The sequence below is a fragment of the Megalops cyprinoides genome, chromosome 13 (genome assembly GCF_013368585.1).
Source record: "Megalops cyprinoides isolate fMegCyp1 chromosome 13, fMegCyp1.pri, whole genome shotgun sequence".
NCBI lineage: Eukaryota > Metazoa > Chordata > Actinopteri > Elopiformes > Megalopidae > Megalops > Megalops cyprinoides.
The window spans coordinates 31,646,031-31,670,028 of record NC_050595.1 but is presented as its reverse complement, the minus strand read 5'-3'; the positions used below and the strand labels follow the sequence as shown (position 1 = coordinate 31,670,028).

At 37.9% G+C, this 23,998-nt stretch overlaps 1 protein-coding gene across 2 annotated transcripts in view; it reads left to right on the top strand.

The window, feature by feature from the left end:
- LOC118787848 (protein kinase C-binding protein NELL1-like) overlaps positions 1-23,998 on the top strand; it is a 192,006-nt gene that overhangs the window by 76,816 nt on the left and 91,192 nt on the right. For both annotated transcript variants that reach the window (XM_036543569.1, XM_036543567.1), the window contains exons 6-12: positions 6,603-6,675; positions 7,689-7,771; positions 13,329-13,463; positions 14,189-14,291; positions 15,097-15,170; positions 18,756-18,855; positions 20,806-20,934. In XM_036543569.1, the coding sequence (XP_036399462.1) occupies positions 6,603-6,675; positions 7,689-7,771; positions 13,329-13,463; positions 14,189-14,291; positions 15,097-15,170; positions 18,756-18,855; positions 20,806-20,934 (697 nt within the window). The remainder of the gene's footprint in view (positions 1-6,602; positions 6,676-7,688; positions 7,772-13,328; positions 13,464-14,188; positions 14,292-15,096; positions 15,171-18,755; positions 18,856-20,805; positions 20,935-23,998) is intronic.

The following is a 23,998-nucleotide window of genomic DNA, read 5'->3' as shown; positions in this document are numbered from 1 at the left end:
GGAAGTAAACCTAGTAAACCTAGTAATTTATTACTTTTTAGTCTGAGTTCGGAGTGAGATAACAATAAGGAAACAAAAACAATAGTTACGACTGTTAGCCTTAGCAGGTTATAGTCTTTTCAGAACACACTCATTAAGATAGGTATAACAGAGTATAACAAATTATGTTTTCAAATCTCAAGCGGATTTGTGTGAAGGAATCACACTGCTTTACAAAACGGTGGAAAAAAGACATGGCTTAGTTTGATGAAATATGCCAAGATAGACATTAATATACCCACATCAACATTATAATTAATTTAGCTATCCCTGCAAACTCATCTACAGATGGCTATAATGCAATGGAAGGGAACACGTGTGGTGCAGATTCCTGGAGAGGGTTTAATTGGCATGCTTCCAGGACAGGTCCCTGTGCCTCAGTCTCCTGCGTGTTTGTTTTTCAGCCTCTCTCTCTGCAGTGTGCCTGTAATTACTGTTAGTAAAATGACTGTAGCTGCTCCTCTGGGAGACTCTACAGCAGTGCAGACACATAGAGGTTACAGTACTACCTCTCTCACAGCTCCCACATCCTGAACCCAAAGCTGCTGAACACTTGCAGCTTTTTATCACAGAACAGACAGGCACCAACAGGATCAGCTCGAGCTATCCTGCCTAAGTAGTAGCTGTATTAGCCTCATTGCTACATATTGGCATTCATTGTACCATGTTAAGAATAAAAAAATAAATAATAGAATTATCCAGCAACAGCATGTTTTCGCATAATTCCCGTGTTAAGCAAATGGCAGAGAAGTGAACATCCATAAAGAGACACAGATAAATGAAAACTGAAGCTGCATTCATACGTATATGCATATGCGCACACACACACACACACACACACACACATACACACTCCCTTCTTTGTTTAACGTGATCAGGACACCTCCTTTTGGAATGGCAACAGCAAGTAAGTGTCTATCCCTCCAGAAGGAAGCACTTCAGTGCATTTCATTGCTGTGAAAGGCTGTCTGTGGTACAGCTGGTCTGTAAAGCAGTACAAATGTTCAACTACTTGTGTGTTGGTAGAGTATGGGATTATATTCCCTAACAACATTTTGAAGCAAACCAAATGTTTCTTGAGAAAGAGACATGAATTGAGCCTGTGACAATTATCATATGGAGTGCTTCCATGTTTGTACAGATGTTACACACAGCGCATATTGTGTTTATTTTTGTCATTCATGTTTAGATGGTTTACTGACCTTAGAGCTTTACTGTATGTCTTTTAATCCATTCTGCCTAACATCAGGGAGAGGAGCAGGCATTTAGGTGAACATTATTTGCTATATGTTTGCAGCTTTATTTAATTTAGGGTCATCCGTGCAGAAGTGAGGAAGAGAGGTGCCATGCTTTGTTTGAATTCGAAGACATTGTTACTTTGTCACTTCCTAGAAAAGTGATGAAAGACCCAGCATATGAAAGCCATTTATTGTCATTCTATCCTGTTATATTTGTCTGTTTGTCCTGTCCTCTGGAGGCAAAACAGAAGAATAATATGCTGTGTTCCTTTTTATATGGAGTTTTCACATGGAGAAATAGACACATTTCAGTAACTGGCACTGCTATTCATTGGTTGGTCTAGAAAGCCATTGCTTTGTGATCAAAATATATACTCATGAACACTAGATTGCATGTGTTACCCAGGTGTTGTGGTTTTTAATGATCAGATAATCTTCCACAAATTTCTGTTATTTACAGGTTTTATGTGAAGATTCTGTCTTCTGAGTACAATCTAAGTAACTGTGGTCATTCAAAATCGTCTGTGCTGGATAGCATCCAGTTAACAAGGGTACTTGTCAGAACTTTACTGAATATCTCAAAAGGTATTTAGACCAAGGCCTTATACATGCTTGCAGTTTAAAGTCTTTTGAAAACTCCTTTTCCCTCCCTAAAACACTGTGCATATCAAAAACTTTGTAACCTAAACCTGGGAGCAAATATTGAAAATTATTGCTAAAATATTTAGAAATTTTTACTGTAAATGTGGGAAGAGATTTTGAAATGTTTAAGTTTGACAACACAGAACTTTGCGTTCCTTGAGAATTCCCAGTGAAAGCTAATATTAGCCATAGCTGCAGCTGAAATTCTAATGATTCCTGAACTGGCTGACCATGGATTGATTTTGGTGGACAAAAACCCTAACATTGTCGTGGGGAGAGGAGTACAATTAGTGGAGGCTGGAGGGGAATGTGTACCGTAGGGGTGGATGGTATAAACGGTATAGAAAGTACATCGGTATGAATTTGCCCTATAGTATGGATTTTGACTATACCGTGCTGACCGGTAGAGCCCTCATAGATCTAGGTGTAACTTCATCGAAAAGATACGATATTAAGCTTTATCTACATACACAAATCTTTGCTGACCAGACAGTGATTAATCTTTTCTGAAGCATTAAAATATTGTTGTCCGGGACACCCTGAGTTTGCGCTACTGTCAGACGCACACCCATTCTCTCTCACTCACACACACAAAAAGCAGTAGCCTAACCTCACAAAATGTAGCCTACATACAATGACGTGACAAAACCCAGCTATGTCCCACTATAATGGCCACCCATTAAAAGTCTATCTGTATGTTATTTTCTTTTAATAATAATGTGTTATTCTCCTTCCATTACTCTTGAATTATGCTATGCATTGTGTGTGCTATTAGTTGATTATGTTGTATAATGAAGACGGATAGGATGTCCTCACAAGCCAAGTGCTAGGGATGAGGTTAGTGGGCGCATGCAGGTGAACACGGCGTTCGGGCTCATTTAATTGCAAACTGTCATGATTCTTAGCTGCTGGAATAAACTTTCCTTTCTCTGTCTCGGTGGATTATTCTCGGTCTGAAGATGTGGGTGGTTGCAAAAGGATTGCTTTCTTCTCGTTCGTCAGAGTGGTGAGATTGCAGGTTGCTCATTTTTGAACTGTAGCTTCTCGTTCCTTCTTCGTCACAAACTTTGACTTTGATTGCAATCTTGATTAACTTTATTCATATTTGAACTATTTTTATTGCTTGCTGGACATTAAGACTCTCATAATTTGGGGGTTTTGGGGTATTTTGTCACGTTTACAAATGTATGCTTTGGTGTTAATCTAACGTCGGCTTGTGTGTAGACTAAAGTTGAATGTGTGCGCGTCCGCTGAGACGTGATGGATTGATTAGCCTACTTCAATACACCGTATGGCTATATTAATTATCGTCTCCAATTGTTTTGATAGGCTATATATTTTTATATATATATTACCAACATCCAAGTAGATTGTATGCCTATACAAATCAGATACCTATCACCTGGTAGCGCGATTCCTAAGTCCCATAACACCCCCCTCCCTTCACTTTTTTTTTCCCTTCGGATCTACACTGATCTCATACTTGGCCTCTCTGGAATTCAATTGACGGAAATCCGTCATAGCGACGGAGAACTTTAATCCCTGAGTCACTGTTTATTTTCATTTTGTGCAGCTTGATTTTATTTATTTCATGAAAAAGTGTTTTTCAGAGATGGAAGTTTCTTGAGAAAAGGTTTTGTATTTTTTTCTATTTATTATTGCAGTTTTGCACAATAAGTGTTCTTAAAATACCTCTGTACTATGTGAAATATGACCTAGTAATACAGTTAAGAGTACAGCAATAGCTGCCATACAGTTGCCATATCAGTACTTTACCCCTTCAGAAGCATTTATATTGAAATTTTAAGAAAAACGAATATACTGTGATATATACTGTTACCGTCTGTGTTTCAGATTATACCGTGATATAAATTTTAGGCCATACCGCCCAGCCCTAATGTACTGTTTGGTGTTTGATGTATGGTCCTACAAGCGTGCAATACATTGACTCAAACCATTTTGCTTTTTGGCTAATTTCATGATTCCAGCCATGCTGGTTGGTTTATTTTGCCCTTGTATATGACTGTTTTCACATATAATGCATTGCCAAGACTCATGCTATGAGCTGTTGGTTACAGCTGTGGGTCTCAACATCATACACTGTATACATTATCAACAAAAATGGCATATAGTTAAGATGGGTATTGTTCTCAAAATGTTTTACTTCACAGATGTGCACAGGAACAGAATGGTAGCAGAAACAAAAAAAAATGTTTTCGAAATAAGTGAGTGCAAGGTCTAAGTGGCATGTGAAATTGTCTTATTTTCTGCTCCAGGAGTATTTTAATGTGAGTTTTTATCAGTTTAACTTGTAGTGTGAGCACTTAACAATAAAAGTGCACAATTTTTATGTCACAATTCATGATCAGGTTGTAATAATAGATCACGATGGTTATATTCATTATCCAGGTGATGGAATCGTGGCATTCTGTCATTGAGGATAAAATAATAATAATAATAATAATAATAATAAAAGAATAACACTTTTTAGATAAATGTTGTATGTAAAATTGTGTGTAACAGGGTTCCCATGGTCATGGAAATCCTGGAGAAGTCATGGAATTCAGTAAATTCATTGAAAGTTTTGGAAAAGTCATGAAATTTGATTTTGTCATACCGGGGGCGTAGGAGATATAGGAGATAAAGTACATCTTATTGTATATTTTATGGATTAATGCGAGTCATAAAATCCGATCACTTCCTACTCCCATTAAACAGTGTGGTATCAGAGTGAGGGGGGAAAACACATTTTATCCAATCTCATTTCGTTCTCTGTGAAGTTTTAGTCTGAGCTCCGCCCTCCAAATCATTCACCATGTCCAGCAGTGTAAATGAGTAGGAAATCTAATTTTGGTTGTCAGACATCATGGTGATGAAATTGTTCTATTTCTACAGGGCCTATTCTATCGAAAACGTCAGTGGCCAAAGCCTTGGATTTGTCTGATAACAACGTGACTGACAGTAAATGCTAGCAATTTACTGCTGTTTAATTGTCATTTAATAATTAGGCCCAACCTGTGGGGTAAAGTATGCAATTTTGTGTACTTGTATGTAGTGAAACATCATGGAAATTTCATTAAAGGTCATTGAAAAGTCATGGAAAAGTTTTGAAATCTTTGAAATCAGTGAAAATGGGTGGGAACCTTGGTGTAAACAATATGAATTTATTCCCTGTGCTTGCATTATGATTAAATTTGGAAATTTTAAACATTTTAAGCAGAAAAATAAGCAATATGAAATACATACAACTTCTGTTATATTCTGCTGTTCTGTTTTCTCCCCAATTAATCCAGGGTAAAAATAAACACTCAGGGCACTGCATATGCAAATGAAACCAATAAGAACATACAAACATGAGAGGTCTTCTGATCAGAAACAGCCATTTAGTCTAACTAGGCTCATCATTTAGTCCATAGTGTGAAGTGTATCTGGCATGATGATCAGCCTGGATCTCAAGGATCTCTGCTATTCCATGCATTAAAAATAATGTGTGATCAAAATTCTAGTGTCAATGCAAAATTTCCTTGTAAATAATATTTTCTCTAACAGAAATTATCTTGAAATAGCTTCCATAGTCCACTGTATGAAACTCTTTAAAAGTTGAAAATATCACTCAAATCTCGTTTGACTGGTGTGCCTCAACATCCAGCTATTGAAACTAAAGTGCAGAAATTGAGACCAAAAATGATACCAACATAAAACTAACAAATGTAACAAATAGCTCTCACACTATTGAAAATGAATGATTCTTTCAAAACTGGTATTATATAAACTTGAAATGTTGGCAGTTGGGAGCAGAAATCACATTTCTGTGATATAAGTATTATGACAGAAGCTATTACACGTTAGCTAAGTATACAATTGGGCTTAAAACTTGCATAGGCAATTGGTGAGGGACTCTGTGTATTGATTAAACATTAAACTGACCAAAAAATTTCAACAGGACTAATCTTCCCAACGAGCACAACGGGATTATAATACCTGTGCCTCACCATATTAACACGCCCTGCACAAAATTCCAGTTCACATAAAATGTATTAGTAGTGGTAAGTAGAAAATTCTCATGGCAGAATAAAAACATCCAAGTGCTCCCAAGGCTCTGCTGTTGCCCATGGGCAACTGCAGACCAATTCATCTCCAGTAGGATATGTCTATTATATGGTAATGGACATACTCAAGTATTGATCAGGCACTCTTGAGCACATTTAACTTTCTACTTTTTCATATAAGCCTTCATGGGTACTGGTAAATTTCTAAGCAAGTACAACACTGTCATATAATCATATGCTTGTTATAATGAGCATTAGGCCTGTAATAAGTGTATACAGTCTTGACAGCAGTGTTATTTATACTATCACAGTTGGCACAAATACAAGCAGACATTCTAGTAATGCAGAGTTCCATTGTGCATATTGTTTGTTTTTAAAACTTACTTTCAATTAATGTTGTTTTCAACAACGTTTTAATCTAGTTTCACTCTAAAATTCTAGATTATTGCTCTCAAAGATTTTAAATTTAAGGAGAGTTGTGACTGTGAATGCAGTGGGACCATGTGAATTATTTACCATCAGGCAGTCATGGCTAACACCAGCACCGTTTCTGCAACAGCAAGGAATTACTAACTATGCTCTTTCCTTTAAAAGTGCAACTATAAACATATATTGTATCTCTCTGTATTTTCAGGGTATCATCCAAGACGTGAAATTTATTTTTGCTCCAAATGGATACATCACACAGTGTCCAAACTTGAATCGCAGTAAGTACAACAGGTCTCTGACCTGTTGCCTGGGGACCCTGTGCGGGGCTGCCTTTAGAGGTCAGTTGTATGTCACTTTAGAAAACAGAACAGGGTTAAAAATGAGAACAGAGCTTGGCCTTGACAGTTCAATGTATTACTTTGGAACTACAGGTACAGTATGTGTAGGTAAAAATGCACATACATTAGGTAGAGTTAAGTAATTATTTCAGCCAGCCCATAATTTATAGCCAAGGGTCTGACTTCTGACTCAAGCCCACATCTGAGCTGTAGAGTCAGCCTGTACTCAGCCCAAGTATGTTAAGACAGCCAAGCCCTTCGGTAGCCCATTTATTTAGAAAATCCAAAAATAGAGGGAAGGGCCTGTTATGAGTATTGTCAGCTGAAATCAGTTATGGCAAGGGGCTATATGCCGGAACAGTCTCTGTAGTTTTGCATTGTTTTAGGCACAGGCTATTTTTGTCCATAAAAAGGTGAAGAGAGGAGCTGATTAAGTAATATTTGATTTTGAGTGTGTTTTCTATTTGCATGCTGTACGAATTAGACATGGGTACATTCACAAACATTAAACAAGGGCAGAAAGGACTCTGTGCATTCCATGATGTTTTGTATTATAATGACTAAGTATGCACATGTTCTTTTACATTCAGGAAATTAATGATTTGCTCCTTATCCTATCTTTGAACATAAGTATGCAAACAAACAGGATTAAAACCTATTTGGATTGCACTTGCATCTTGTTCTGCATAGAGATTAGATTCCATTTTTAACAGTTTATAATTAATAGTCTGTGTTTAATATGGAGAAAAGGACATTTTGTATTTTCTGGGCCACTACACTGACCCTGAAATCACCCATCTGTAGCTGTTCTGAAATTGCATGTCATTTTCCTTTTCTTGGCTTTAGATTTGCTGACAGTGTTTCATCTTGGTGTCTATGTCTCGTTCTTTCTGTCTCTCTCTCTCTCTCTCTGTCCTCCTCTCTCTTTCTCTCCCTCCTTTTCTACCGTTGAGCCTGCCCGACATGTAGTGATTTCCTGAGTTTGGTGCAAGGGATCATGGACCTCCAGGAGCTGTTGGCTAAAATGACGTTAAAGGTTTGTTCTGCTAAACTGTGGATGGGGCCAACTTTCTTCTACAATGTTCAAGTAATGTTCATTTAGAACGATCCCCATGTTTTTTATTGTAAATAAAGTGCCTCAGTACAACAGTATTGGTTGTCACATTGTAAATGGTTGTTTAGGAGATACACATATTATCTTGGGCAACTCACAGTTCTTCTAGTAGTTAATACATACAATGTGCTCTAAGTCAAAAATCAGTGAAAGTACAGTTAATTAAAAAAGCTAATCAAAAGTCTGTAACAAACCATAAACCATACGTGATATGTTAAATATATTAAGAACTTGGATATGTTTCAGGATTTGCATTTGCATTCTGCATTTGCATCTGCATTTGATGTCTAGCCTAGGGTTTCTGACACTTTAGTAGGAAAGTAGTATATATAGAGTATATATCTGTTGTTCAACAGAGTCCCATCTCTTTGCCAGGGGAACTCTGAGCATTATGCAGTACAAAACACTGTTAATGTCCTCAGCAGTCCAGTTTTTTCCCAGATCTGTTTCTGTGTAGTTATGTAGGTCATGGAGAGTAAATAAACACATGTACCATGCTCATGCCCATCCCCAGTTAGAGGCCTTCCGAGTTTTGAATAATTGCATCAACTATCTCAGCAACAGTTCTTTTTGAGACTTTATACACCAACTCTCACAATGACAAGCAGTACATTACAACAAAATCTGTGCAGTATTTATAAACAATAAAACAATATTGTTAGTATTTTCATCATTGAAAACTCTCAAATACTAAATAATTGACTGGACAGTTTACTCTCCAGGTTGTTCTTCATTCCAAATGAATGAAATGACCTTATTCCCTCAATTACTTACTGGAAGGTAACAGTACATGTAATTGGTCAAGTTTATGTGGTAACTAAATTGTTTTCATTGCTATTTCTTGTATTTTTCTGAGGACTGTATGTTTTGCTGTTTGAGATAGTGTTCACCAATCTGCCCAGTGCTGAGTACATGGTGTGTGAAGTAACCCTGTGTAGCTTCACACACCATGTATCATAGCTTGTAAGAAATCAGTGTGCTGAAAAGCCTTAGCAGTACAGACGATACGTTTAGTGCAGAGGATGAATTTTCTGTCTTTTGTGGCTTTTGCCAGTATTAAATTGGAATGTGAAAGATTTTTTTTGTTAATGAATATTGATAAAAGTACATTTTTAAAATCCACTGAGGTATGATTTGCTCATCAGAAACAAGTGCAGTTTGTTCTCTACCAGAAGAAATAGATATGTGGACACAAATAAAGCAGTTAAATGAAACATCTTTGCAGAACCTCTGAATAATATACACCAGAAGATTATTTTACAGAACATGTCAGATAAATTAGTAAATGAACATAAACATTTTTGCAATTGCTGAGTTAGATGTATGTAGGTGATTTTTAAAATAATTGGAGACCATTTAAAAAAGAAAAAGAAGGCCATTTTAATTAAAAGTAGGAGCCCACAAAAAGTGCAATTATTATTTCGTCCTAGAAAATAATCAAATTATGTCTTGGTCTTGGACAAATTGACACAAAGCAGTTGTCCTTCTTTTACTACTTTGCAGTGCTGACCTTTCTCTTCTTTTTATCTTTTTTATCTTCTCTTTTCTTTTTACTGGAAATCTCTTGATTCTTTTTTATGGTACTGTTTGCTCACAAAATTTAATTTGACTTTTTAGTAAGTACCTCCTTTTATGATTTTTTTTCTTTCTTTTTACTCCACACACAACACAGTGTGCATTTACTGTGCTTTCCATGCCTAAACCTAAACGTGGTCCAACCTGATTCACCCATCACAATTTCTAGCCTGGAAACGGGTCAACTTCTTGGGTTCTCAAGTGCAGATGGACTCTTGAAGTCTTATACGCCTACTGCATGTGATGTGACAGGACTAAATTGTCTTTCAGGAAGTTTTAGCACTAATGGAGCTGTATAGGTCGTGGCAGTGGCCAGCACTACCCCTTATGCACAGTGCTGTGCACTTGCAGAGAAAGATTTCAGTGTCAGGCATACAATGGCCCCTGCAGGAGACAATGTGTTTTACACACAAGACCATTTGCCACATTCAGTTAGATACAGAGCACCTAGGAAGGCAAATTTGTCACCTTTTTTACACCATAACCTTGGTCTTTGGTGTGGCATGTATCCAACACAGTTTCACAGTCAATAGATGTAATTTAACTGTTTTAATGTTAAACTGTAGGTGTGCTGGTTGATTTATAGTTAAATAACCAGGTAGTTATTCTTATTAATGACTTGGCTTTGCATTTTCAAAACCACATAGCAGTGTATTTTAACAAGGAATGTAAATATCTTTCTGATCCCCTTCACAGATTTCTTTCTCCAAAATACGCAGAAATATGTGTTTTTGTCATTTGTCAGTGATAACAGCCCGGTGTCCAGGCAAAATAGTAGCTATGATATGAATGGTTATGACCTTGTCACATGATTTTGAGATTCCAGTCAAAGCTGATGACCAGACAGCCTAAGAAACACAAGTGTTTCGTTATTGTTCACAAAATTCTGAACATATGTTCATGGAGAATAGTGCATAGTTTAAGTTTAAATTATGTTAGTCAGTCAGTCCTTATAGGTAGTATGTTCTACAGAAGAAAGGACTGAAGGAAATAAGCAGTTTCTGTGGCTAATACACATCTCACCAATTTGGAGTATGTTCATACACAGTTGTGTATAAAAATGTGAATTCCATCACAACTATTGCAAACTAGTGTGTTAGCTACGTGCCCTGCTAGCAAGCCATAAAGTAGCACAGTAAGTACAGTTCTGTTAACAACTGTAAAGTAGAACAGTGTTTAATAGTTTGAAGTTAACACTGGCACAGAATATCAGAATCTGTGGGAACCGTATATTTTAATTTGCTTGCTATGAATAGCAATAAAGACATATATGTGATAATCAGTATGCATAAAAGATTCATTTTGCCTTGGGAAATGTAGCAATAGAGTATATTTTGCATTCATTTTATAAAACAATGTATATACATCTGATGAGAAATTGATTCCCTATCGGCTGTTATCTATGCACGTATTTTTGTCGAATGTAAAAGACTATGACTGCATAACACCTATAATAATGGCTACTCAATAACTTATTGTACAATAATTAACAAATACTAACGTATCAATGATATGATTAACAGTGTTTAGTTCTGAATGGTGCCATTGTCTATTTATTTCAATTTAAAATACCTCAGTGTAACTTTTTTGTAGTAATGCTTATTTGCTATAATTATTCTCCATGGGTGTATTGTTGCTTTATTGAAGGAATGGAAAAGAATGTAATGTCTTACTCTTCTATTAATTTTTGAATTAAAACTCGTAGTCGTTTGAGCACAACTGAGAAAATACTACTGTACTACTTCCTCTTTGTCGAACATTGTGTACTGGGGAGCTAAGTTCTTTGAAATTGTGCATTCTCCAGGTTAATTTCTTTTTCCAGCTATACTCATATATAACTGCAGTCTGGATTTCATGAGAGTATGTCAGCAGCAACATCTCAATCCTTCAAAGACTACCAATAATGCAGACAAATCAGATGAGCCTCTTGCATTTGAATAATAAACATATGAAAATGGTTCAGAGCAACTTACTGGACAGTATTTGTGCTGTCAAAAAAAAAAAAAACTCCATTAAACATATTATACTTCACTATTTCCTAACCTGCTTTTCATAACTACCATGTTTGTGTGGCATTCCAAAGAAAGCTTGTTGCTTCATTTTATTACATAATTTATTTGAAGTCAGAACTGCAAAATAATTATAACTGCTCCTTTGGTTAATTACATTTTAATGTGCCTTTGATTTATTCTCTTTCTGCCTCTGGTGAATTATCTGGGAAATTAGGTCTTTGTAAGGGGTAGAAAGAGATGACACATCACATGCTGTATGGAATAGAATTTAGTGAGACTAGCTGAGCCCTACAAAGCCCTCTGAAGTACATACTGAAAGTGGCATATAAAACACCTTGTTGCATGTTGTTATGTTGTTATGATGCTGTTGTGACAGAGGTTTGAATCTGCCATGTGAAAAAGACATTGACAGCCAAAGCCATACTCACGCATTCGTTCTTTATCAAAATGGATATATCTGAGAAAAAAGTCGTGTCCTCCTTCTGTTATGGTGACTAAGCAATGATGGACAGAAGAAAATTGCAAAGATGGAAAGATAGCTTGTTCTTTTTCTGCTTTCCACTGGGTTCTGTCTGACCCACAAGCTCATAGCAAGCAGCATGTAAGACCAGTCGAACTATATCACTGGAAGTGATTCAAAACAAGCCCTCAATTAAAACAAAATACAAGTTACCTTTTTGTCACAGAAAGTGAAAAAAAACAGCTTTGTGGCTGACTCTTGCATAATTGTTTTTTATAAATATTATAGTATATAGCATAATATTATAGTTGTTTGAAATATCTACATAGGTGGACATTGAGAATTTTAAGAAAACATGTTTCCATGTGGTCTAGGAAAGGTTAATAGTATTATTTGGCCATTGAAAGTTATTGTAGATATCCTTAGTTTACAAAGCAAGAAACTAAATACATCTTAAATGAAAACAACAGTTGTTAGAATTTCAGCGATTCTGCACTTTCATACACTGAATTACTTTCAGGACATGAAAGCACTGCTCACATTCTCGTGCGGCTTCACAATTGAGCCTGCTCAAACATCACTCTATACTTTGACTGTATTATTGGCCTGGATTTACTCCTCAGCATGGCAGATTTACACCAGTAATTCCAACACACGGTAATTCCCCTTTTACATTATGATAACTTACACTGCTCATGAGCCACCGTTTGGAGACAATTCAATTAGAATATGAATTTATATGTTTATATGGATAGTTAAATATGATAAATATTTCCTTATTATTTAATAGAACATATAGATAATGGGAAATTTTAGAGAAATTTTGTATTCTCCATTGCATTCCCAAGATTTGTCTTTGTATAAAGCAATTATTTAAAGTAATTGCAATTTCAATATATAATGAACAGAAACAATGTTCTTATAAATTTCAAGTTTTGGATTCAGTAGCACTGCCAGCCAATGCATTCAACTGGCAGAACAGAGGAAACACTATCACCGTTGAAGGATTTGTAAGCTTGAGCTTCATTGTGGTTGAAAATATTGTTAAATCCACATGGGGCTCTGCTCTTTGTAAGACCTTTTCTGTGATCAATAAAAGCACATCAAGTAGATAGAGTGCCTTTAAAAGAGTTCTGAGTAAATGCCCAGTGGTAGAGCTCTGGAAAGGTCTGATTCTACTGTTCATGATGTGTCACCAGAGCTCAGCTAACTTTGATGTATGTGGACGTGAAAAATTTAACGGCCTCTCAAATTTATCGGGCTGAGGAAGCCGTGGTGTCAGAGCTGATAATCTTGGGGTAGCATCCAGTTCCCCCTCATTCAGGTTGCATCCATGCTCATTGACACCACACAAGGACACACAGGGATGAGCAGTCCATGATTTGTGCCAGGGTCTTAGTCTGTGCTGGTTGTTTTCTTTTTTGCTTTTCAGTTGAATTACGCAGAGTCAAGGCTGAATCAGCTGGAGAGCTGCCACTGTGAGAGGACCTGCAAGGTGAACGGGGTGGAGTACCGGGACAATGAGCTGTGGACAGAGGCGGAGAACTGCAGGAACTGTGCTTGTAAGGTAGGGCCCTGTCATGCCAGGTACAGCTCCATGCGGCAGGTCCACAACCAAGCACAAAAGCGTTTCCCATGTGCTACTGCTTCTTAACTGGTGGCAGTCATTGAAGCCATTCAGTTAAGACAGTTGATATGTTAAGTCAGCTTGTTGAAAGGCTTGTTTCACTCAAAACCCAAACTTAAGGTAAATGTGAACAATTCTGTTATGTGTTAGACATCTTTTGCTGTAGGTCATTTCAGCATAATTTGTTTATTAGTCAAGTAATTAATTAGAAACATTAGAAATTCCTGAATATTATAGTATAATAGAGGCACCTGAATAACCCTAGAAACTCAAGTGCTAGAGTTTAATCGAACACGTGATTGCTTAATTGACCAACCATTAAAAGATGGTCACGGTCCTTTGAAACAAGTAATTTGGGATGACTAATGAGGACTAAATTAGCCTGTGGTACAATGAGGAGCTCAAAAGGGCTTGATTGATTTTTATGAAGAGCTCTCTTCCCATCAAGACAAGACACAGGAAGAAGGCTGAATATTTTAGACTCCCATCAATTTCCTGCCAATAGCATGCATGGGATCCAATGAGGAATGACTGTGAGACTTCCCTGTGAGTGGGAAGCTGGGAAAGTGGCCATATGTGACATCAATCACTGGTATATATTATGAGAGTTAGTGTTGAATTCCACCCTCATTTATCTATTTCTGCTTGAAATGTCTGATTTGTAGAACGGTGTGGTGGAGTGCCGGAGAATATTCTGTCCCTCTGCCAACTGCTCTGCAGATTCTCTGCCTGTGCACGTTGAGGGCAAGTGCTGCAAGAAGTGCAGACGTAAGTGAAACCCAGCTTCCCTTCATTGACAGTGGCGTGCAAAGATGTTCAGCAGAGAGGAGTTGACTTGTAGAAATGCTACGGATTATGTTTGCCAAAGGCGCATGATCGCGGGAAGCCCTGGTGAAGACTTCTACCAGTCCAAGTCAATTTGAATCCACTGAGTGCCAGTGGAGAGCAGGGAGAACATGGGCTGCATGGCAGGAGCTTTTAGCCATCCCCCAGCTTCAGGTGGAAAATCTTTCACCAGGTGATCCACTGAGAGATAACTCAAGTGGCTTGTGTCTGTCTCAATGAAAGAAGTCTCACTGGCGCTAAATTGACAGCACATTTTAAATTATTCTCACAGTGGGGAATGGGGCATCTCTTCTGCTGGGCTCCACTCCTCCAAAGAGTCAGTCTCCCTCCTCCCTTACTTCTCCCCTGTGAACATGATAGCTCTGAAGAAGAATGCAGCACTCCAAGTGTGGCTCTTTCCCCCAGTGATGAGAGGTTCACAGCCCCCCAACTGCGGAGATTAGAATGCAGCACCGGGGCTGGCTTTATATATGTATATACTTTTATCTCCTCCATTGTTAATGTGGTGCTTTTACAAGCAGCATTTTCCTAGTCGTTACCCTTCTTTTGAAGCACAGAATAGGAAATGCACTTTTTAGTATGTTTTACTTTGTACTTTCAGTGTTTAGTAGTCTTATGTTCTATATGTATGTATATGTATTCACATATGTGCTTTTGGAATAGTATAGTATTATTGTAGTATACACTTGCTACAGAAAATACATTTCCACCTCCTTGCTTTTTGCAGCCAAATGTACATACATGGGCAAAGTCTTTTCGGAGGGACAACGGGTTTTGACAAAAGGCTGTCGCGAATGCAAGGTAATTTTTTTTTTTAATTGCATTTTATCACTATCCCTAAAGTAGTAATCTTAACTTAAATGTTTAGACAGTAGCCATTAGAGATGGAAGGTGCAAGCACTCTATTAAATCACTTTTCATCATGGTTAGAAAGGAATACGGTGTTTGAACGCTAATGAAGCAAAGCAGTATTTTCTCAGAGCGATAAAGCTGTGTACCAGAGGGAATACACACAGATAGCATTTCTGTTTTGACTGTCTTTAATGGAGCCCTTTCAGCTAGGGCAAAAGGGTTTTCACCATGTGTGGCCACCTATCTCTTTAACCAAAAGTAAAACGTGAGCATTTGCAGAAGTGCCCAAGAAGAATCATATTTTTTTCTTTGGAAGTGCAAAGAGATTACATGTTTGTTGCTGTTCCCAGTGCTTCCAGTCTTTGTGAGACCTTCATGGAATGCAAATGTCCCTGTAACTATGTGATGCTTTGTGATGATAATTTATTTGAAAGTTGGGTCTCTACACTTCTGGTAATTTTTTGAAGGCTGCATGGAATCAATGGAGCAATAATCTATGTGCCTGAACAACTGTAGGGTGTTTTAAATACCAGTGACCATGGAGTTAACAGAATGTATAAGCACACTCAAAATATTTTTTGGTTGGTTTCATCAGTTCTAGAAGTTTGTTGTGCTGGTCACTTTAGCTAGCAGGCTTTTGAGGATAAATAATGTGGGGTCATTGCCATCTGTGGGTGCTGCAGGGGTTGGGCTTGGTTGAGCTTGGACTTAACAGTTTTATTTCAGCTGTGCTTGTATCACATTGAATATCCCTCTGAGACATTATTATCTACTTGACCTCCAGGCTTTCCACATGGCCTTACATTTGTTCACAGATAGAGAAGTTAGGGTCACAAAGGACCAGCTCAGGCATTTAGAAAACATACTAGCTTTTTTAATAAAACACCTTTGACTCATGAATATGTGTATTAGGGTATAATTGTGTGCATACTCAGTTTACATATATGTATGTGTATGTACAGGGTATCCCATAGCTCCTGCCTTGGGGGGAAATCTCTTTAGCACAAAATACGTATTATAGAACAGAGATAGATACGCTCTTCAGGGTAAGGAAGAAACTGTTCTTCCATAACCATTACCTTTGGAGACTGCAAAGAAAAGCACCCCTGCTGTTTGTGCACCAGTCTGATGAGAGACTTAACCTTATGTAGATTGAAGTTCCAAGTGTTGCATTAACATGTGCGGACAAAATTATCAGTTTTGAGTCAGTGCATTGGTTCTGTAAGTGTTACTGAAAATAAAGACACCAATGAGGTGGGACCTGCACAGAACATTTTGAGTAAGATTTACAGTGCACGTGTTCAATGCCATGACAGGAAGGGGGATGAGGATAAAAAAGTTACCAAAGCTAGTAGTAAAGCATGTAATTACACAGCCATTCTGCTGAAACACCCCATTGGTACAGTCAGTGGCATGTTCATCATAGCGTGTTGTCTTGTTCAGGCACTTTATGTGGAGCACAAAAGTTTTCAGAGGGTAATTGGAAACGTAACCTATTACAGTACAGAATACAAGAACAGACTTCGGATCAGATTGTGCTCCAAGTAAAACTGCTCTGCAGTAAAATGGAACAGCCGAAGATGGCATGATAGTCAGGGGTGCACTGATGAAGAAATGGATTTACTGTTAAAGCTGTGCAGGCAACATCCAGATCATAATCTGCCTATAGGAACAGCATATCATCTGATATGGCAAACAGCTGCATGTAGAACAAGTGGAAAACATATATAAGGCTGAACTGATAATGCAATAAACCTGACATCTGAAGCTTCACAAGGTATAGTTTTACGCAAATTATAGCTTCCTGTAACTTGCTTAGTCTACTAAACAAAAGAAGTCTATATCATGACATTGTTATTTTTGCCATGTTGTATGGTTAAGAGATTGTTCAGAGTTAATCTGGACAATCTCTGCAATTTAGTAAAAAAGTAAAACATTGGAATTAATACCACATCATTATATGCTATTTAATAAATGACAATGCATGAACTGATTACAATGTACATGGAAAAACTGTTCTTTAAAGTATCATGTTGGGTGGAGTGAGCCTTTAAAATAGTAAATACAGCCAGACAGGTTTTCTGTTTATCAGGAGGCAGGTTCTGTGTTCTTTACTAAGAATATAGTGTATATTTCATAGTGTTTGAAAAGACTAGATTATCAGTCTGTCTGTTTATATACTGTATAGTATATAAATATATACCCCACCTATGAACTGAGATGCGAATGAGTTTAAGTTTACATGTTACTTCTAAAGATGAGCTAATTAAATTTGCCATATTTGTGGTGCCCTGCATTTCAGAGGTTATAAAATGTCCTGACAAAAATGAAGGTTAAATTTGATTTCAGCAGAACACTTAATGGGTCATATTTGTGCAAGATCCCCTCCCAGTCTCAGCACTCCAATCCTGCTGATGCATATGCATCAGCTGAGTTGCATATGCGTCAAGACAAAGGTGTACAGTGGTGATATTCTAGAGAAACAGCTCTTAGTTACAGAAGGCACCCATTAGGACTCTTTAGTACTGTGGTTATTTTTGGAGGCCAGCCATGCATATGCAGTTGTTTAGTTAATTTGGCTCTGAATGTGCAGTGTATATGTAGAGCATGTAAGGGGATGATGCTTGTGAAAACTCCTATGAATGGTTTTAGGAGGGTGTTTTGTTCCATTGGACTCCTAGAGCCCTCCCTGACATTTGACATATCCAAAATGGCCTTGGTGAAATCTTTCAGTGGGTGAGCAGACCTGCAGACATTTAATTAAGATCAGCGCAGCTGCTGAAGACTGTGATGGTGGTGTGGAGAGCAGCGAATTTCATGTCAGCTGCAGTGGGCTCAGCCATGGACAAACGAAGGAATCCAAAGCTCGCTCTAAACATCCAAGACAGTAGAACCTTCAGGTTTAGTTCTGATTATGTTCTGACCAAGATCCTTTTTTCTTTTCTATCATTGCCTGGTTATTTTGACATCTGTGTTAAGTGTGAATGTGAAAGTAAGTCATGCCTAGGCTGTAAAATTAATATGTTGTAAGGAAGTTGACAGGAAAAGAACATACTAAAGGAAAAGAAAATACTAAAGCTGTTACCCTCAAAGAGAATATCAACAAATAACTGCAGTCTTTTCCCTGTGTATATGGGTAATTTAACTGTTATGCATAGCAGAGATGTTTTGGAGGTGCAGTCTCTGCCTTCTACAAAGAACTGCACAATATTTTACATAATATCGTTTTTGTATCACTTGCTTGTCAATATGTCTCATGAACCTACTACTAAAAAGAAAATCTATTCATGTTGTTAAAGTATGAAAACCATTGAGTTCAGCATGATGTCAGTACCTCTAATGGATTACTCACACAGCACCTTTTAATAAAGTGACCTTTAAGGAAGATCAAAGACAAAATTAGCTGAATTGTTGGAGTTTAAAATTTCACACATTGAATCTTTGTCATATTGCTACAACAAAAAAAATATTACAGATCTTATCTGCCTGTTGGTGTTTTGAAATCCTCAGGCTGTTGTGTGTGTGTTTCTGCAGAATGGAATGATGGTGAGAGTGACAGGGACCTGTCCAGATCTCAACTGTACAGTGAGCGAACAGATTCTCCCAGAAAACCGATGCTGCAATGTCTGCAAAGGTAGGCCTTACCTTGTCCTACCTCCCATCCTCTCTGTCAGTCTCTGACAGCGCCAAGGGCCAGATTGAGTTATCCATTGATCTATTCTGAAGCCGTTTCATTTATTTATTTATTTTATTCATTATTATTTTTTTTTATTTTTTTTGTGTACACTTGGTCTGGTTTTGGCTGTTGTACAGAGTGGGCTCTCTGCTGCTCTGCATCTTGTCTCTGTCAATTTAAACAACCTCTCCCTGACAGTAAACACCTGTTAACAAAAAATCCAGGTTCATTCCATGAACCGATCAAAAAATGTGCTCATTTGAAATGTGCCTCTTAAAGAGGAAAATTAATTAATATGAGCAAGTAGTTTAATCTGAGCCTGTAAAGAGTCCTGCACTAGTTTTGGACTATTTCAGTCTCTGTGAATCGTGATCAGCACAGGATTTATACAGAATGCCCTTACAGAATTTTTTATGTGAAACATATAGAAGTCTTTTTTACTGAGTGCTAAAGTTATTCCTTGAGGTGTGACCCTAGCATCAATCCATTCCATCTTCACCTGGCCTGTCTGAGACCATGGGTATCACAGATTATGAGTGAGGCATGAGAAGAATTTGTACTGCTTTATACAGGGTACTTTTCCACTGCATCAGCTCTCCTGCAGCTGAAGTGCAAAGAACCTGATTACAGTGGCACATGGCTGCTTTGGCATGGGAGTGTGTATGGGTGAAGTAATTAGCCTGTCCCTAATCCTCCCCTGAACTTCTGCACACACATGCATCCCCCTTTAATTCACAGTTCTTTTTACCTGCCTGGCCTCCCCTGTGAACTCTGTCAATTCTGTTTATTGCCTGGCAGTATCTCCCTTTTGATGGAGTAGTCCCTGTAAAATTGGTTATTACCAACTAGTCATTAAATCTGCATATCCTCAGATTCAGCTGAAAGCAATGTTTAAAGGCTTGGCGGGGAGATTGTTGGATCGGTTAGTGCACGCACACAATCACACATATGGCAGGTTTCCTTTCTCTTCATCTGCGGAGTCAGTCAAGTGAAGTCAAAAGAAGCCAGCTTTTGAAAGACCACCTGCCTTCCCATACGATTACATTTATCAGCATACGTTGTTCATCCATAGGTGATTACAGTGGACTAAAATTGAAAATATGCATAGAGTGCTGCATCGTCAAGAAGCGTTCTGTGAGCTCTGGCCACTTTGGAATTCAGAAAATGTACTTTCGAATGTGTGGGGTCAACCATCATTCAGATGGGGTGTAAATCAGTTAACCTTGAAAAATGTTGAGAAGTAATATATACACTTTTGATCTGAAAAATCTCACAGGCTCTTTTAAAGCTCTTTTAGGGGTGTGTGAATGTGTGATGTGAGATTAATGCTGGGGCTTTTGTTCAGAGGTATAATGCAAACTCTGTCGGGCTGTAAAGAAAAGAATGTTTCTTTCGATGTAGTTATGCGCACTCCCTGTCTCAGTATTCCTCTCTTTGGTTATACCACATGTGAATGCGTGAGTGTATTGTCAAGCAATTTACAGTAGTTACACAGCAAACAATACATGATCAAAATGTTGTCTTAATGTTGCAGCAATGTTACTGTGTTGTGGAGAATGTATTGTTCTGTGAATTTCTTATTTAATTTGCATGGCACATACTGTAATGCACAGATAACTTCTTTCACTGGCACAGAGAAAAATATTGACCATCATCATGACTAAAGGCCTGTAACTTGAACAGCTTGATATATTAAACTTTCATTTTATTACTCTGTCATTGAAATGTTCGGTTGCAAGAAAATCAGTAACCTGTTAATGCATTGTTTGAATTTCTTGATGTTTTGAGGACTGCTTTATTGTGAATACCTCTGTGTTTGAGAAGAAGATGCTTTGAGAAACTGAACAAAAGCATCCCTGTGCGCTTTAGCAGGGTGGGGGAATTCCACTCACTTCCCCTCTCTTTCAGGCTATGATTTCTGCGCTGAGGGACTGAACTGTGGGGAGAACGCAGTATGCAAAAACCGAAATATCAAAGCGGTGTGCGAGTGCAAGAGCGGCTTTGCGTCCATCCATGGAGACTCCATGTACTGTGAAGGTAGGAGGCAGGGCTCTGCTATTGTATGTCTTTGGCAAGTTCTAACAGTGCCCAGAGCAGCCCAATACATGTCTGAAGCAGTCAAAAGCTTTGGGTGGCAGATGTGCAACAGACTGAGCAAAGCTATTATGTGAAGAAGAGTAGTGTGCTTCGTCAGTGCTCTATATTGCATTGTATTGAGTCCTGTTATGCTGGGAGCTAGGCACTTGGTGGTTTTTGTTTACTATCACATGATAACTCTGAAGAAGACCTGTGAGGGGTTGAAACATGAACAGCTAGATGCTACACATTGTGATTATTGTCTGGTTGTCACATTTTGGTGTTTGTCATGGTTTATCTGTTTGGCCAGTAGTTTTCAATGATTATGAATCCAAAGTAAAACTGACAGTATATGAACTTGACTAACAATAAAGCACGAAACAAAGAAGAGGTATTTTTGAATGAAAATGGAAAAATTTACCGTTAATTCATGATTAAATTTGGCACTTGTCTTAAATGTTTTTTCTTATGAATGCCATAAAAGTGAACATTCTCCATGCCAAGGGATCAAAGGCAAAGTGCATTAGTACATATCCAATTGTCACAGAAGAGAAAGGATCTGATCGTTCTCAACCCTTCATTTCTCCTAAAGACAACTCAAAAGCCTTCTCCCCCACAAGCAAGGTCTGCTAATGCATGGAAAAAGGATTTCATTGTTTCACTCAGTGAATCGCCTATGATAGTGAGCCATAATGTATTTCATACTGTATCTGCTGCCTGTTTTTTATTTCTTTTTTTCTTAATACAGAATACTCTGGGGCACCTCCACAGTGTCATAATGAATTATATATTCCTAGCATGGTTTTAGTTTGAATGAATAGAATAATATAGAATGCCTCCTGTGCCAAAGCTTACTGTGAACAAGACACTTTTGCATTATTTTCAAAGTAAATGACACAATTTTGACGTGTGAGATGGATTTACAGAGATCAGATTTTATTGGTAAGTAGTCATTCAGTCATTCAGATTCAGTAAAGTGTTCTTCCTGCATCCATGTTGAAAAGGATTGTTGATACAGGAGCGTCATGTGTACTTAAATGCATTAATAGAGCACAAGGTGATTGTTGTTCCAGTGTTTAAGTCTGAAGTACATATTCACAAATGATCGTTAAAATTATTTAAGATCACTGAATTTTCAGTTAGCCAGACACATACCATTATATATCTACCTGAATCACTAAGAACTGCCATGCTCTATTACTCCTAAATGTGACATTTTGCAGAATACTATACTTTACACCCATTGATATAACACATTCCATGCAATTTCACTGTGGATATCATTAGTGTATCTTCTCTGTATGCACCAAACAATCGAAATTTTTGCTTGGAGAAATGTACATTGCAAGGTCATAGCTGAATAAATTGACAGTTCAGTGATTAATAAAACACTGATAAGATATTAATTTCCACTCTACAATATAAGCAGCTGGGTAATTGGATTCCAGCTTACTAACATTCAAATGACTATGATAGTAATATATAATGAATGAATATAATTCACTCTGCTGTGTATCCCTGCATGTCTAAATTCATGTAATGTTATTTTTCTCAAGACCATACCAATGCTTTGTGCTTCAGCCTGTTTACTTCCTCAGGACTGTCCATTTTTTCCATTTGTACCTGTAATTGCATATTACAGTTGTATTTTACCGTACATGATGTGCATGATGATGTACATGATTATACCCAGTTTATACAGCAACTTGTGTGTGCGGATCTCCACGTGCACTGTGACCAGATTTTAATATTCCTGAACATAATCCGCTCACAAAGATGCACATATTTCCACTGTGAGAAACTTGAGACTGAGTGAGCTTGAGTTTGCTCAGACCAGAAGAGCTGCGTCAGCCAAGCTGGATGAAGGATCTGGTGTTTATTTACAGTGCCATGCATTAATGAACATGCCTGGGTATATGAGAGATGGATGGGCCAAGCTGGCTCAGTCTGCCTGCCCAGCAAACCCTTTCTAACCTCAGGCTCCTGTGGCATGTGTAGCCTGGATGAACCTTTACCTGAGTGGTTGTATCAGCTGTCTGTGTTTCAAAGGCACCCTTGATGGCTGTCTGGCCTCAGTGCCTGCCAGGTCCCATTGACAGTCAGGACAGGTGGATCAAGAGAAATGGCACATCCATCAGTTTGTGTACCCGTTCTCCCCACATGGATCACAGATCAATACGCCAAGTGCTCATTGTTTCTGCCACTGGCTTACATTGCCCAAAAATTCCTTTCCCCCACATCTCAGAAGTGCAACTCATGCCAGTAACAAACACAGGATAGCCATTAAGTGCAAATATCATCAGCAATTTAGCTAACCGCTGTAAGCCCAAAAACACATTCAGACCACTTCAGAAAGGTAAATTGTTATGTCATGCTATGGATTAATATCTAGATAGGGGAAGGGCTATTATTAAAGAAAATCAGCAGGTGTGTCCACAGTAAACTGCTGTACAAGTGTGCAGTTGTTTTTCTGTTGGATTCACTGGATGCTGCTTCCATGCTTCCATGTTGCTTTGGTTATTACTTATTGGTGTTACTGGAGAATGCTAGAGGTGGTTGATTGAGTTGTCAATGACAGAAAGCCACTCGCACACATGGTTTAGCGTACAAATGCAAATTGAGTTTGGCAGTTCTCTTCCACTGAATGCTAACATTTGCACCATATGGGTTGATTGAAATTCAAAACACATAAGCGGCGTTACTCTCTGAAAAATTTTATTAATGTCTTCCCTTAACACAGGAGGCAACATTAATTTTTACATGAAGATGTGTACAGTGCAAGGTCATAAATGGATATATTGTCAGTTCAGTGCTGAATGAAATTCTGATAAAATTGTCAGTTCCAGGCTACCGTACAGCAGCTGATTAATTGGTTTCCTGCTTACTGGCATTCAGATAAATACAGTAGAGGACTGCAGTATATATTCCAATGCCTCTCATTCACCATTCATTCATGTTCATTAATATCTGTAGGTTCTCAATGTCAGTGTACAAAGAGTATCAAATAAACATATAACAAATAGTT